Source organism: Peromyscus eremicus, chromosome 5, assembly GCF_949786415.1.
Source record: "Peromyscus eremicus chromosome 5, PerEre_H2_v1, whole genome shotgun sequence".
NCBI lineage: Eukaryota > Metazoa > Chordata > Mammalia > Rodentia > Cricetidae > Peromyscus > Peromyscus eremicus.
In genome coordinates, this window is record NC_081420.1 from 43,159,164 (window position 1) to 43,175,336 (window position 16,173).

General features: G+C 39.1%; 1 protein-coding gene across 1 annotated transcript in view; it reads right to left on the reverse strand.

Moving 5' to 3' along the window:
- Vps41 (VPS41 subunit of HOPS complex) overlaps positions 1 to 15,615 on the reverse strand; it is a 163,997-nt gene extending 148,382 nt beyond the window's left edge. The window contains exons 1-2 of the mRNA XM_059263371.1: positions 15,556 to 15,615; positions 7,520 to 7,558 (exon numbers count right to left, since the gene is read on the reverse strand). Of these exons, the coding sequence (XP_059119354.1) occupies positions 7,520 to 7,558; positions 15,556 to 15,576 (60 nt within the window). The 5' untranslated portion in view covers positions 15,577 to 15,615. The remainder of the gene's footprint in view (positions 1 to 7,519; positions 7,559 to 15,555) is intronic.
- Positions 15,616 to 16,173: the final 558 nt, after the last annotated feature.

Below are 16,173 nucleotides of genomic sequence, written 5' to 3' on the forward strand. Positions count from 1 at the left end.
GCCCTGTAGTATCAGAATTTCATGTTCAATTCAAGGAGAAAGAAATAAGGTGAAGGTTCCCATGCCCTGTGCCACACACCATAAACAGGATCAACTCTCATCATTTGTTTTATATTGGGAAAGCGATAAGAATATATAGAAGAGGAGGAAAATGAGAAAAGCAAATAAGCTTTTCATTTCCTCCCAGCCATATGGAATAACCTCACCAATCTTCAAGATATGCCATTCGGGTGGACAATTTCCGCCACTAAAGCCAACATAACCCTCTTTTCCTTTCTTCCCAATATCCTCTGGTGATCACAAGATCCTTAGAAGCAGGGTTTATGCCTTTTCATTGTTCTGAACTTCACCTAACAAAACTGTGGGTATCCAATAAAGACCAGTCAAAACAAACGTCTGTGGTAGCAGAAGACCCAAGTTTAGCAAGCAGCTCCCCTAAGGTATCCCCACTTAGATTTCCACACTTCATATCAAAGACTAGGAACCCAAAGCAACCACAGGTGGCATAGAAACCCTTAAGATATAGACAGGGGAAAAGGAAGCTCTAAACAGAGTAAGGCAGTGTAAACTGGAATTTTAGATAAATTTATAGAAATGATGATCCTCCTCTTCTTGCAGAGATAGAAAGCAAAGACCATGTAAATTCAATTTTCAAAAAACCTTATATTTAAAATTTATACCCTGTTATATGACAAAGGGCAAGTGTTAAATCCCTGAAATGGCTGGTTTAGCAGAGACTTAATGCTTCCTAGGCATTTCTAATTGCATGTTCCTTTTCTAAATGTATAGAAGCGTCTGGTAACCAGCTCCACACAAACTTCTTACAACACAATCATTTCTATATCCATTCACAACTAACAAAAACATTAAAATGAAAGCAATTACCAAAATCAAAGTAATGACACCTTGATTTTTTTAAGCCTACAAGAAAAAGTAGGCAATTGCTTTCTAGCCTCCTCCCAATACTCTGCGCCCACAACTCAACTCCGCCTATAATCATAGCCCCTTTACTCCTACCCTTGACCTCTTTCTGCCCTGGCCACCATCTTTCTGCATCATTCTTCAGCAGGCTGGTATGCTAGACACATGATATGAGAGTCTCAGCCTTGAGTGCTGAAGGACCAAGGGAATCCTGGTGGCACAAAAACTTTACTAGAAAACAAAGACAAAGCAAAATAAATCAGAAAACAATAGTAAGCCTAAGCACTAGGGTCACTCCCCAGTCTGGGTACTCTGAGGTGAGAGGACCTGTGATAGAGACTAATGGAAGGAACTGAGATCAGTGGAGGCAAGTCTTTGCAGAGATTGGGACCTTGATCCTCACTGTTTCATTTTCATTGTCTCTCATATTATCATATTCATTCTCTCTATCTCTCCTGACTTCTCTTCCCTTCCCACCTGTCATCAAGTGAACAGGATTCCTGTCACATGCTCTCATCATTATATTCTACCACAGGTGCAAAGCTACAGAGTCAACCAACCAATAGTAAGAAAACCTTCTGAAACCATCATCTATATAAATGTTTCCTCCTTTCAAGTGGACTATCTCAGGTAATGGATGTTGACACAGTACTTCTGAAAGAAAAACGAAATAAACTGAGTAAATCAAAGCCTGAAAGGACTGCCTCTCTCCTTCAGCAAAGCACCTGGCCCAGGCTGTGTGAGCTACAAGTTCTATGAAAAACCTTGAAAGCACAGGAACCCTCAAGTTTCCCACTACCCCTTAACATGGAAATACAGTAATATATGAACGCTTTCAGGAAATAATAGTGGCTTCTTTCCCAAAGAGCCCAGTGACTACATGAGACGAACTGCAGGAGTCCAGCAGCACCAGGTGCTTCAAGGCTAGGAGGCCTCACCCCTGCACCCTGGAGACCAACAAGATCTGTCTTTTTGTGCCATTGTTTGAAGAAAATGACTGCTAAAGGAGAGTCTGAACATTTATTAATCCTTTAAGAAGCCAAAGTCACCTGCATACCATTTAGAGATATCATTCAATATAAGCCAAAACACCCTATCTATAGAGAAAGAACCTTAGAAGACATTTCTAATCTGGTTCCAAAGAAATACAAGGGCCCAGAACTTACTGGACAGAAAGACCAGAAAGGAAAGGATGCTGTATTCATTAAGTCACACTTTCCTTAAGTTCAATAACATTTTCTGAATATGAAATCTCAATTATTTATTGAAGAGTATTGTCTTTACATTCCTTAAGTCACTTACTTCTATCATATGTTTAAATATATATGATACATAACATATACAGAGAGAGACTGTGTCTATCTTTGGAAGGTAATATACTAGTATAAACTATGAAAGGTTAACACTTGTACCTTGGCCTGTGCTAACTTGAATGTACTGGGGCACATAAAGCAAGATTAGAGCTGCAAGCCTTTACTTCATTTTTTTTCCCCAATTTAATCAGTTGCTTCCAAACCAAGCAGTTGATCCTAAAGAAATGTATCTTCTACTGGCTGTACCACAGATAACTCATATACACTGGGCAAGTATCTTAAAACCTGAATTACCCTACTTTTAAAAGGGATGATAATATCGGGGATGTTTTGTAAAATTTAAATGTAAAAACTGTTCATAAAGTATAGTATCTGGCAGTATCCAGTGAATGTCAGTTTTTTAAAGTATTATAAGTAACAAGTGTAATACCACAAGTTTAAATTGCAGAACTCATCTCCTCCTCCGGGCGCTAACTTCCGAGTACACTGCTAGAACATAATATCGAATGAACAGAAACACTTGGAATCCAAATACTTCTTTGACTCCTATAACAATGACACACTCATTCCCTTTGACTTCAGCTCAGGATGCAGTTCTGTGACAGAGCACTTCTCTGGCACACTCTGGCCCTGGGGTTTGATCCTGAACATCCATGAGGAAAAACAAAAGTCTTCAAACACAGCTAAGTGTGAGTCTGGCTAATGAGAAAAGGAGAGGAGGTACTGCCATTTCCTACAGATTACCAAGAGCCTCTCCCAGATGCCTATCACAAAGCCAAAACTCCCAAACTGCCCAGTCCCTTGGCGCTGAGTACAATGACAAGAGCCTAAAATCTCAAGCTCTCCCAGTGGTTGTCCCTCTCCAATCTCTCTCTGTACAAGGGGATCAATTTAGTCCTCTGAGGTTACTGAAGGAACCAGTCATATTCTGAAGTAAAGAAACATGACAGAATAGGTACATGGTAATCTCTATATTTATAAACAAAATATCAACCTGGGATGAAAAGAAAAACCATAGAACTATGCAGATTCCTTATAGCATTCTTAGTCTACAGAGAGAGAAGCCTTCGAGCCTCTACAAAGCAGATTTGGACCCCAACTATCAAGTGAAATCATTAATTAAACAATATTTGAGAAGAGTCATCAGAAAGACACACACATCTTTACAAACAGCTCCCCATGACATCCTAGGATAACCAGTTTAAATACAATGTGCTTCCAGTATGTCTTCCCTTATCTGGATGTATTTCACTCCCTAAACTATAAAATAAGCCATGTGAAAGAACTGTGGAGACAAGGTCATCCAATCAAACTATTTAATGCATTAGTTCCCTATCAGAACTATAAAACATGATAACAAATACTGTTCTTTTAAACAATGCACATCTGTCTTATAATTCTGTAGTAGGAAGTCCACAGCAAATAGCCCTGGGCAGAAATCATATACATACCACATCACATCACACCACACCACACCACACCATACCATACCATACCATACACCACACTGCACATCATACCACACATCATACCACACAACATACCACACATCACACCATACCCCACACCACACCATGCCACACAACACACCACAGACAATACCACACTATGCCATACCATACAACACACCACATACTACATACACCGCATACCACACCACACACACCATACCAGACCATACTCTCTTCTGGCTTTCTGTTCCATCTGTAAAGACCCTTAAGATCCTACTGGTCCTGCCCACATGTTCCAAGGAAACTCCATATCTCAAAGTGAGCTGAGTGCCAACCTTAACTCCTCTTTGTTCTGTAATATGTCATATTCACAGGTTCTGGGGATAAGGAAAGAGATATTTCTGGAGAAACATTCTTTCTGTTACTAGATTAACATTAAAAGCAGAAAGTTAAAATTAGTAGGTATGGAGCTGTATGCCCAGAACCAAAACTAAGCTAAACAGTTCTCATTTGCTTCTTAAATCATTTTCACTTTGTGAATACAATCCAAGAATCAAACAATTCTCATTCTGAGTCAGGGGTTGGGGCAGTCACTGCTTCTGCCTAATAAAGGTTACTCTCCAGGCCCAAGCTTTATGCTATCCAAAATAAGGACACAAGATCACCCTATCAGAAAAGCTATCGATAACAATGAAAGGTAAACCATCAACCCCTCAGGCTGCTCCACATTCCCTCAATCAATGTTCTTTCTTTTTAACTGAAAATAATTTCTACACAATACACTCTGATCACAGTTTCCCCCAAACTCCTCCCATATCCTCCCCACCTCCCCAACCACGTTTTTAATCTACATTTATTATCTGACATATCCTAATAAGTATTCTTGTTTATTGTCCACCTTCTTGATCAACACTAGTGCACTGTAGTATCCTAGTATTCAATAAGTATTTGAGTGATCAATAAGTCAATCTTGAACTGTCTGAAATAATTTTCCTTCCAAGCAGTGAAATTACAAATTCCCTTCAAAGGTCTATTAGACCATGTTTATCTTTTGAATCTATAATAAATGGCAGATACATGGAGTGAAAATCTTACATCCAGAAAGTTCTACAAGTTTCTAAAAAGATAATATTTTTAAGATTTGCTTCAAAGGGAATGTTTATCCATATCTGAATGATTTAATAATCAGCAGAGCCTATTTTAATATTAATAGCTCCTTAAATAAAAGAACAGATTTTTAATCCAAGGGCTACCTAGAAAAATGGAACCCTGTAAGTCTACACTGTTTTCCACAGCAATCAATTCAGAATAGGGTAATTACCATTGTAGGTACTAGTTGCTAGAAACCTGTATATTACAATTAATATGAGTAAAAAAAAAATCAATTGAATTTTCAATAAATGATTCATAACCTGTCTACCAGGTGAGATAAATAATTTTGTGTGGTGTATTTTCTGATTTAAAAATAACTTCTCCTGATTTCTCACAATGACTGGTTTTCACTTCAACAAAACTGCAAGGGAACTCTCCATGGGGCTGAAATGCCTAGAAGTTGATTTTATTTGAAGATTAATTTCTCACTCACCATATTATTTTGAATAGCTTCAGCTGCCAATTCATTTTAATTTTAATGTTTAATACTAAACTATTTAACTTATGAAACCTACTCATGCCATCAGAACTGTAAATAAACTAAACCACCTCAAAGTCATCATGTTTAGAAAGTACGTTTTTTAGTAACAGTAGCAAAAACTGTAAGGATAGAGGTGACAGAAATTAGCCATTCTGTTATTACACACTTTGGCCAGGGGCTAAGAGATACAAAGTATGTACTTGAATCTTTGCCTCAATGGAATGCACTACAGACAAAATCAACCAAAACTTAGCTATTTCAGTTGTTGTACGAATCATACACGGCCAATGCAGCCTTCTTACAAAGCAGACCCCAATGTTTCAGCCCACATATGATGTTCTTCTCTCTCCTTGGATCTCCTCTTAAAACTGATGTGTTGGGGGCTGCAGAGATGCCTCAGCACTCAAGAGCACTAGCTGCTCTTCCAGAGGTCCTAAGTTCAATTCCCAGCAACCACATGGTGGCTCATAACCATCTGTAATTAGATCTGGTGCCATCTTCTGGAATGCAACATACATGAAGAGCACTCATAAAAAATATAAGTAAATTAAAATTTTCTTTTACAAAACTGATGTGTTGGGGTATTTTTTGGTTTTGGTTTTGGTTGGTTGGTTGGTTTTTAGTTTTTTGAGAGATGTGTTGGTTTTTAACAAACATTTTTAATCCATCAAATTTCATTCCTGGTCCTTAGTCACCTAGTATAACTCCCAACTATATCAGCACTACCACCCTTGCGAAACGCTTTTCATTTGGTTTCACTTTTCTTTTTTTTTTTTTTTTTTTTTTTTTTGGTTTTTCGAGACAGGGTTTCTCTGTGTAGCTTTGCACCTTACCTGGAACTCACTTGGTAGCCCAGGCTGGCCTCAAACTCACAGAGATCCGCCTGGCTCTGCCTCCCGAGTGCTGGGATTAAAGGCGTGCGCCACCACCGCCCGGCTTGGTTTCACTTTTCAAAATCAATGAAAGTCATACACAATACAAGACAGTGTTCCTTTCTCAGAGATAATAGGAATTGTTCTTCCACACACTACCACACACTAGCAGATATCATTTCCACTTATGAGCAAATTCAGAAAGGAGGCACCTGGGGTCTCGTGGCACTAAGAATCCTACAGTGAAATCTTAAGAGCCATGACCAGAAAATGTCATAATCTATATGATGCTATCTGGAGAAGTATGTATAAACCTACTATTTCACAAGAAAAGTAAAATCCACATAATATGCAATGTATATCAACAAAAGATGAGATTATCAGATATAGTCACATTGGTAGAAATTTCTTGCAGGTTAGCAAGATACATTTTCATTTGCCTTCCCTAAATAAAATATTAAAAGAAAACATATTATCCATAAGTCCATCCACACAATTTGTAATCTAATTAATTTGCATTATGCTCATCCTATTTCTTATACAGAGTTTTAAAAAGAAGTTTTTCAAAGCAGTGTCAATTTTAAAAGAACAATTTTATTTCCCTTGAGTAATAATCTTTAACAAAATTCCCTAGTAGTTTTCTTTTTAAAGCAATGAGCTACAATTTCATTGATTTAGGAAATATAGATAGGGGCACTGAGCATAGGGTATATGATCATTCATGTTCATGGAAAAAGAAAATGAATAAACATCAGGACTGGGGGCGTGGCTCAGCAGTGCGGCACTTGTCTAGCAAATGTGGGGGGCTGGGCAGAATCTTCAAAGTAACAGGAGGAAAAAAAAAAAAAAAAATATATATATATATATATATATATATATATATATATTATACATACACACACACACACACACACACACACACACACACACACACATATCTTAAAACCACAATGCAAAAACTGTGAAAACAAGCAGGCTTTAGTAGGTGGGCATTAGTTTCTAAAACTTTATGTCAGTCTTCCCAGCATACATAGCTGCAGGTGAAAACGCCATTCAAGATAACAGATAGAAATCCATAGTGTAATGACTAATGCCTTTGTCTCCAAAGATGAAGAGAAACATTCCTGTTTGGTTCTCTCTACATATGCTTAAGTTAATCCATTTAATGTTTTAAAGACAACCAGCACGCTATTCCTTAAATCTCTGCTTTACAGCCCTGTTCTTCCAGCCCCTTTTCTCATCTTCCAGGACCTGAGAATGCCATACTTCTGTGCCAACAAGCTCAAGACAGCATCAAGGTGCGTGACAATTCTGCAGGCTCCATCTTACCTCTGATTCATCTGTAGACTCTTCAAGAGACCCGGTTTCCTGCAAGCACAGAGGAGAGAGGGGGTCAGGAGAATAAAAACCATTTGCAATGGGAAAGAATCATTGTACCCACCTGCTTTTCTGGGAAAGTCATTTGCAACTGCATTTTAGAGGATTCCACATGCTCAACTCTCACACCCCTTTTACAACTTCATACCATGGCTGACCTGGGACGGGTGAGGGGTGGGAGTCAGGGGGTGGTGGGGGACAGGATTATGGGGCTCTAAGCTTCTGTTTTCCCCCTCTCAAACTCTGAACAAATTACCTCAGGAACTTGATATGTGAAATCTGAATACTCAGCTAATGGAAATCCATCTGGCAAAACCTCACTGATACCACAGTGGAACAAGAAACCACCACATCAAATGAGCTGGTTGTTAATACTGAAATCTCTTATGTCAATGAGTCAAAATTACTGTCTTGCTAAAAGTTTTAGGGAGGAAATCTGTTTGTGTCTCAGGATGGGGGTTAGGGGGGTGGGTTTGTTATTAAGACAGGTTCTCATGTTCCAGGCTGGTCTTGAACACTCTATGAAGCTGATGAAGACCTTGAACTTCTGATCCTCCTTCCTCTACATCCTATGTGCTAGCATTACAGGCATGTGACACCATGTCAGTTTTTATGTCATGCTGGGGACTGAACTCAAGGCTCTGTGCATGCTAGGCAAGCACTCCACAGCTAAGCCACACTCCCAAGCCTAGAACAGTTCTTGTAAAAAGAATCTCCCTACAGCGGTACTCATCAAATGTGGTATAAGCCTGTAATAAACCAGTAACTCTAAGACAAATTCCTCCACTTAGCACAGTTCCCTTCTTGCTGCACAATGAATCTTGCTGCTCTGGAGGAAACACAGCAAAAAGGGAAAAAATGGACTTGATCCCGCTCATCTCTCACCTGTCCACTGAAAGAGAGAATCTGCTGATGCCACGCATCCTCAAAGAGGTCAGCAAAATGAAGATTTACTTAACGTACTTATAGTTATCAATAGCAATAAAAAGTTACAGCTAATATGCTGACACTGAACGTAAGCATTTTACAATCCATGAGGTAAACAACGGGAGCAACAAAGGAAGAGGGGTAAGAACATTTTAGATATAACACATTTTTAAGGAAAAAAGAACATTCTAAAGAAAGTCAGATGCACGTTATAATCAATTCAAGATGGATAGCAGGATAAATGTAAATCTGATGCTCATAAACAACAGCTTTATTTTACATGTCAAAAAACAATAGAAGCTTGGAAAGAGACAGCTTCTTCTAGAGGTAGCTTAAGTCTTAAGGAAAATATAGTCCTTGTCTGTGAAGATCACGTGAAAATTAGAGATGTTACATGCAATTAAGAATTTTACTATACATGTGTTATTAACAGGGATAAACCAGAGAATCTCTTCTGCATGCCCATACAGTATGTTTAATTTAATGTGACTCAGAATCTTAGAACTCATTAGTTTGAAGCTGCAATCCTCCAAAACAACTGGTTGTTCTTACATCTGCAAAACACACACACAGAGAGAGAGAGAGAGAGAGAAATCCAGCTATCCTACCATGTGAAGTTGTCCAGACAGTTAATGGCAAGTATCCCACCTACCCTTCTAAGTCATTTCTCCTCTGCACTAGCCATCCATTTCCTGGTTTTAGTCGTCTTACCATCTTGATCTAGCTCTTCTACACATTCCACTTTTAAAATGAAGTCACTATTCCAACTGAATATAGAGGCCAGAAATAACCCAAGTAAGCAGCACTAACTAATTTCCCACGAGCATCCTAAGAAAACACAATGGGAAAGGGCTCGTCACTTATAATGATGCTGAAAGAACGAGGTCTCTACGTCCAGAAGAATGAAAGCAACGCACAGTGGACAAAACGCCCAAAGTTAAGCTCTCCTCCCCTGAAGCTCCATAGAGAAAGCTCACTCGACATTAGCCTTAGCATTGATTTCTTGGATATCTCACAAAAAACTAAGGCTACAGATGTAAAAATAAATGATACTGCATCAAACTAAAAATCGTCTGCATGGCCAAGCAAATGATATATAAAGGCAGCCTATGGGCTGGGAAAATTATTTGTCAGCCATACACTTCACAAAGGGCTAACCTCCCAAACCTGCAAAGAAATCACACAACTCGACAGCAAGATAACACAGAACCTAATTAAAAACAGGTCCTAAACAAGCATTTCTCCAAAGAAGACATTTTAAAATGGGCAATTGGTACATTAAAAGGTGCTCAGACTCTCTAATCTTGGAAATGCTAATCAAAGTCCCTCTATCACTTCAGATAACTGTAGGATAGCTTTTACTAGAAAGACAAGGGGTGAGGAGAGCTGTGATGGGTCTGTTGCATTATCTCCTTATATGTGCAATAGAAAAGCAGGAAATGTCAAGTAGGCAAATATAATAAAGCAGTAGCTACTAAACAGTTGTGTGGAAATGGTTAATATAGGTCACAGGACACAAAGCAGCAGATATGAAGGAATAAGTGTTCTAAAGAGCTCAGGGACAAAATAAGGACCACAGCTGCTAAGAGTATATTCAATGAACTGTAAGGAGTTTTGCCAAAGAGCAGATTAATTATGGGAAAATGGACAATTCTGAGAAGGGATGGGTATCTTCATGTTTCACTATGGGGAAAATGGACAATTCTGAGAAGAGATGGGTATCTTCATGTTTCACTATGGTAACCACTTCATTCATATATATAACATGAACATCATAACATCATGCTGTATACCTTAAACACACAGTAGAAATTGATTTTTATAGATTTTTTATAGTTACTACTCTGACTTTGTTACTGACCATCTATCATATTCCACTCATAATGCTAAATGTTTTAACATCTGTATGTCTATAACACAGAATTTAAACATTTCTAACCCCTTAGGCCAGAAAAATGAGGTATAGAGGCTGAATTTAATGGTTTCTAAAATATCTCTGGTCCCTGAGTTCCCTGAATATTAATTAAATAGCACTAGCAAAGCAATGTTGTGACACCCATACTAAAAACCTGTGTCAAGATCCCAATTTCCTGTATCTAGAGTGCTAAAAACATACTTGGCTACTCTTCCAGAAAAATATTAAACCTAAGAATATTTTTTTAATGTGGAATCCACTCAAATATACATACTTGGTAAATGGGGGAGTGTCCCCTCACGTGCCTCATTAAAACAACATAAATCATCAACCAACAGAGCTGGCCCAGAACCTCAAAAAACGATTTCATATTTTTCACACCAGAAAGAATGCAGTGCCAAAATCTGAAAGTTTCAGTGGTTGGCACCAGTTGAGAATGTGTGCTTCAGGACTCTGTAAGACCTACCATCAGCATTAGCACAAACTACCTGAACACAGATACGGCCTCAACACATCTACACTTCCATCCATGTTATGTAAGCAACGCATGATAGACCTCAGGTATTAGCCCAGTATGAGTGCTTTAGCTCCATTCTTTGACCAATCCTCCTACTTAATGTTCTAGAGACAAAGAAGTAAACAGAAAGGCCCAAATATGCAAATGCAAGAAACAAGACTGAACCATGAGAGAGGTTACCATTAAAGACTGCATGGTTTTCAACATTTTTAGCTTCAAGAAATCCCTTTATTTGAATCATGAAAACATAAGCTAAAACTGCCTTCTTCTCTATGTAACATAAGTCAAACTCACCAAAACAGCCCACAAATAATGTATGAGTTTATGTATATGAGACAGGAGTAAAATTGAGATGATCAGAGCAATGTGGGGATAGGGAGTTATCAGTAGGTAAACTTTCAGTGTGTAAAACCCCCAGAAGTGTACGGTGGTGATGGCTGCACAGCAACTTGAATACATTTAATCTAACTCAATCACACACTTAAAAATGACTGAAGTGGTGAGCTTCATGTCCAACTAAAAACTCCATGCTGGTTTGGCTGAGGCAAAGGTGTTGGGCTAGAAGATACCCACTGACACAAATGTATAGCCACTCAAATTCTAGGCAGCAAACTTAACAATAAATTCAGTAATTCACCTCTCTTTCCCAAAGCAATCTCTTGAACTCCAATCATCTATCTGAAGAACTTCCCCTATGACCTGTGTTGGCCCTGAGGTATTCATCAGCTGCCCAAAGCACAGATCAGACTGATTACTGCCATCCTCAAAGAACCAGCAGTGGTCTCCCAGGCCCAGACTAGATCAGATCTGAATCCCCAGCAAGGTAGACGGGGAGTGATTTCTGACACCAGGAGACTTCTAGTCTCTCCAGCCCCTGCACAAATCTATACCACTCTAGGCACACTAAGCTATCACTGAGAATCACATGCTCATGTCTCCATGCTAGAAGCAGTAAAATGACAGGTAGGATTTAAGTGTGGCCTACAGATGTGTTGTTTAACCTAGAGGATGGTTTTCAGAAACATCCCTATAAAAGTCTGCATTTCCAATGTAAAAATCACATTACATCTACATAGTATCTGTATTTCTGCCTAACTTCAGTTGGTCTGAGCAGCAATGCCAGGATGGAGGGCATTTTACCCCTCAACACCATTTCCAACCCCACGTAGGTCGTGGACACCTGCCTTGAGTTGGTGATCCCCAATGAGATTTTCTTTAGAGTATTCCCGCCACCTAGCCCTGGCTCAATTCCACAAGAATCCTTATGGAAAGCTTCAAGTCGTGTCTCCAACCTGAGATTTAAATGTGAAAAGCACTGGCTTTTCTAAACTTTCACTTTCCTTAACAGCCCAACCTTGGTTGCCCTGGCCAAGCCTGGATCTGAACAATTAATCTTTGTCTGATTTATAAGTTAACCATGTTACCCTAACCACTTTAATGGATTTATTTCATAACAAATCTTAGAGAATAAATTAACAGGCAAGGAAATGGAGGGACTGAAGTATATACAAACCTGATTTTTATTTTATATGCACGTTGATATTCATCAGCATAGACTGAACCATCTGATAACCTGCAATAAGGATGCAACCCCCCGAATTTCTAAGATGCAATAGTGGAAATCAAATTTAAAACGCTCTCCTACAGCCAAGGAACAGATGGTTAATTTTGTGGCTGGGTAGGTAGGATGAAAGTGTGTGAAGGCTAAGAGGAAGAAATGTGGACAATGTGATCCATATTACAACTGAAGGAGTAACCTCCCAACATTTTAAATATGATACGATGATTTCCCGCAAACTCTACTGAACAGGATTCACAGGTGACAGTTACAAGTGTTCTCCTCCTACTAGATTCATTTCAGCACTTAGGGTTTGGAAACCACTAGCTCTTGGGGAGATACAGACATGAGGAAGCTATAGTCCTCGTTCTGAGGACTCAGCAATCCGCGGGAGACAAATACACCCACCAGACTTCAAGCAGAGTGTTATTCATGAGAGGTTGGGACAAACACTGTTGGGCATCTGTGACGATGAAAGCCACCTATAAATCGTTCCAGAAATAAGCAAAACTGCTGGTTACAAGAATTCCAGGCAGAGCTGTGGCTATTAGCTTTCTATGAACTATAAAACACAAATGTTACTTTTACAAAGTACTTTTTCTACATTCAGCAAAATCAAGGCTTCCATTATGACTTAAAGACATCTGTTTACCCATACTCAAGCAGTGATTTCAGCTTTAAACTGTGAATTTTTTATAGTATGTTAACTCAGTACAGATGTCACCATTTTGGCTATTCATAAAATTAAAGGGGAGACAATCATCAAAGAACACAACCCTCAGGAAAGATAAGCCAATGGGTTTAATTTTGTGCTATTCATCTTGGAAGGATGTTTGCATTTACAGGACAGGGTACCAAGAAAATGCTTCACCTCCCTCTGTAATTTGTCATGGTAGTTCATTTAATACACATGTCAACTCCTAAAGGACTCAAGAGGAAGAAAAATAGATGCCATGATTTCCAAAAATATGCAAGGTGGCAAAATATGAGCACATTTACTCACTTGATTTCTGTGAACTTTGTCATCAAAAAACTGTTTGACAAAGTCCTACTATCAGATTTTAATGGCTCTTACTGTAAGTGCAAAATGTACCAATCCAGAAAATAAGAAAAGCCTACTCTTGTTTAATCTTCAAAGAACTAATATTAATATAATTACTTATTTAAGAATCGTAATTTTTTATGAATTCATAGAACAATTTATGAATGCACACTGGTACCAACTGGGAAGGAATGCTCTTTCCAATAGTACATTGGAAACACCACAGGAGGAATAAGGGCTAAAAGGAAAGCCATCAAGATGATAAGGGCTAATTTTACTTCTTAAAGTTCATATATATATGAAATTTAGATTTAGGCTCTTCGGCATATTTTAAAAAGCAAAGTGCAAAGTGGTCTAGTGAAAAAATGTGAGTTTTGAAAACATGAGACTAAAACATTATAGATGTGAGCATGAGAAAATTCAAATTGACTGAATTTCAATCCATTTATCTGTAAAATCCAATAATTTAATATATTAAGTATCAAGCAATATCCTAATATTGGTCATCAGTAATGAATAAATTCTTACCATATAGCATGCAAAAGTGAAAATACACAAGAAAAATAAAAATTTTAAGACATAAATATTATGCAAAATATTATCAGAAGATGGTTTCAAAGAATGAGCAGGAGGTCTCAATCAGGAAGCAAAATTCCACAGAGGCATGAGGAAAGTAAAGGGGAACGCCCTGCAAATATCAGAAGTCCTGAAAAGGGCCAGTGTGAGCAAAGGTTCTGGGGAGGAAACATGCCTGGCTTGTTTACAGAACAACAAGAAAGGCAGTGTGAGACAGAGTGGTACAAGAGGAAGATGCTGGTCAGAAATGAAGTCGGAGCGTGGAAGGGGTGGCTGCACAAGGCCCTAGTCGGTAATGACCATATGGGCACTGTTCTACCACAGTTTGGGAGGAAAGGGTTTGAGACATGGAGGCTTTATATGACTTCTGTATCAGAAAAAACATTTACCTCACAGAGTTCTTTTGGAAGGACCAACTGTCATGTGAAAGGGGCTTTTGAAGATGGAAAGCACTGTGCAAGTGTGAAACATCTTATTATCTACCTGATTTTCTAGTTTTAACACCAGACAGCTTTGTCAAACTCCTCTTCTGCATGAGTGGGAATATAAGGGGTACTACGTTCTATCACACTGGATCTAATCTAAGAATTTAACGAACTGGGACCTTTGTTTCTGTACCAAACCACAGCTATGTTTCAACAGAAATGGAAATGCTCAACGTGAAAAGCCGTCTCACAGTAGTCAAACTGAGTAAGGCCTGATAGGAGGGCAAGTTCTGTTCCCCCTTGACCTGCAGTGCAAAAGATAGTTTGCACAAATGATGGGTAAGAGGCTCTTGCTAACACAATGCCAAACCTATATTCTTCCAAGTCAAATTCCTTAACTTTTGGCATACATAAAATAAGCATGTGATGTGAATGGTAAAAAGTCTACTACAAGTCAATGTCTCTTATGACAGTAAACAGCTCATCACCATATCTCTTCTTAAGGAGCATCACAGAAACTGGCAGACAGGCCATTTAATGTAAGAGGGGGAAATATTGTATATGTCAAACTGAAGTGAAACTAGAAACGACAGCTCCAGGGGTCTCTTTCAAGGTCTGGCCTTAGTCTTCTATTTCGTCAGTTTCATTCAGTTTTTGTTCTTTGCCCTAATGTGTGGCTATCAGAACGGCTGTATGAAAAGAAAGCAGTAATTTCTACTCAACATCTCAGTGCTACCTACTGAGCTGCAGGCTGGACGTTGCCAGCAACAGGGATAATCCCTTCAGCCTTGCATAGCCCAGTCTCGACTTGCCTTCTTCGAAAAATTCCACTTAACATAAACCAGAAGGGCTGAGCCGAGGCTAGGCCGGCTCGGACGGTGGAGGTGTGCATGACGCTATCCCCGAGGGGAGGGGCCGCCCCAACTAGCTGGGCCAGGACAGCCTTGCTCCCGGCCCTCCGCGCCCCAGACCCCCTCACTCAGGTCTCCCTGTCCCGGTTGCCCCGAACTAGCTCTGCCAGCGTTTACCTGCTCCTCTGCTTCCGCCATAGCGCAGTCTGAGAGTCACATGACATACCCGGAAATAAGAGAAAACAGCCCTTGGCCACAGCAGCCTACTGGGAAATGTAGTTTTTCCCGCACCAATCCGGTCCCTTACCCAGCTCTCATTTTTTTTTTTTTACACAACAGGGTTCCGTTTAAAAGAATCCAAACTATATAGAGTTAGTGTTAGAGTTTATTTTGTTGTTGATATACGTCCTATTGTTACTGTAGTATCTATTAAGCACTTTCTATTCCAGGCTTGGTTTACAGTAAAATTATGAATTATCTCATTTAGTCCTCTCAGCAATCCCTACCGTTTTCCGCACTAGCAGGGAAGAGCACAGCACCTCAGAGATCTCACTAATCTTACATGAGAAGTCTGTTTAGAATTCATCCCTTCCCAATACCCAAGACTACCACACCAAATGTTCTTCAGGCTAAACTGTTGCTGTGCCTGCCCACTCCCTTTTTAAAAGGATAGTGACTATAAAAGAATGTCTGCAGTGTTGATTCAGAAAATAATGTATATTCTAACAAAGACTTGGTATCTTGGTACATTAAATGAACATCTTTCTTTTTAATTTAATTGTTTTTGTATAGATA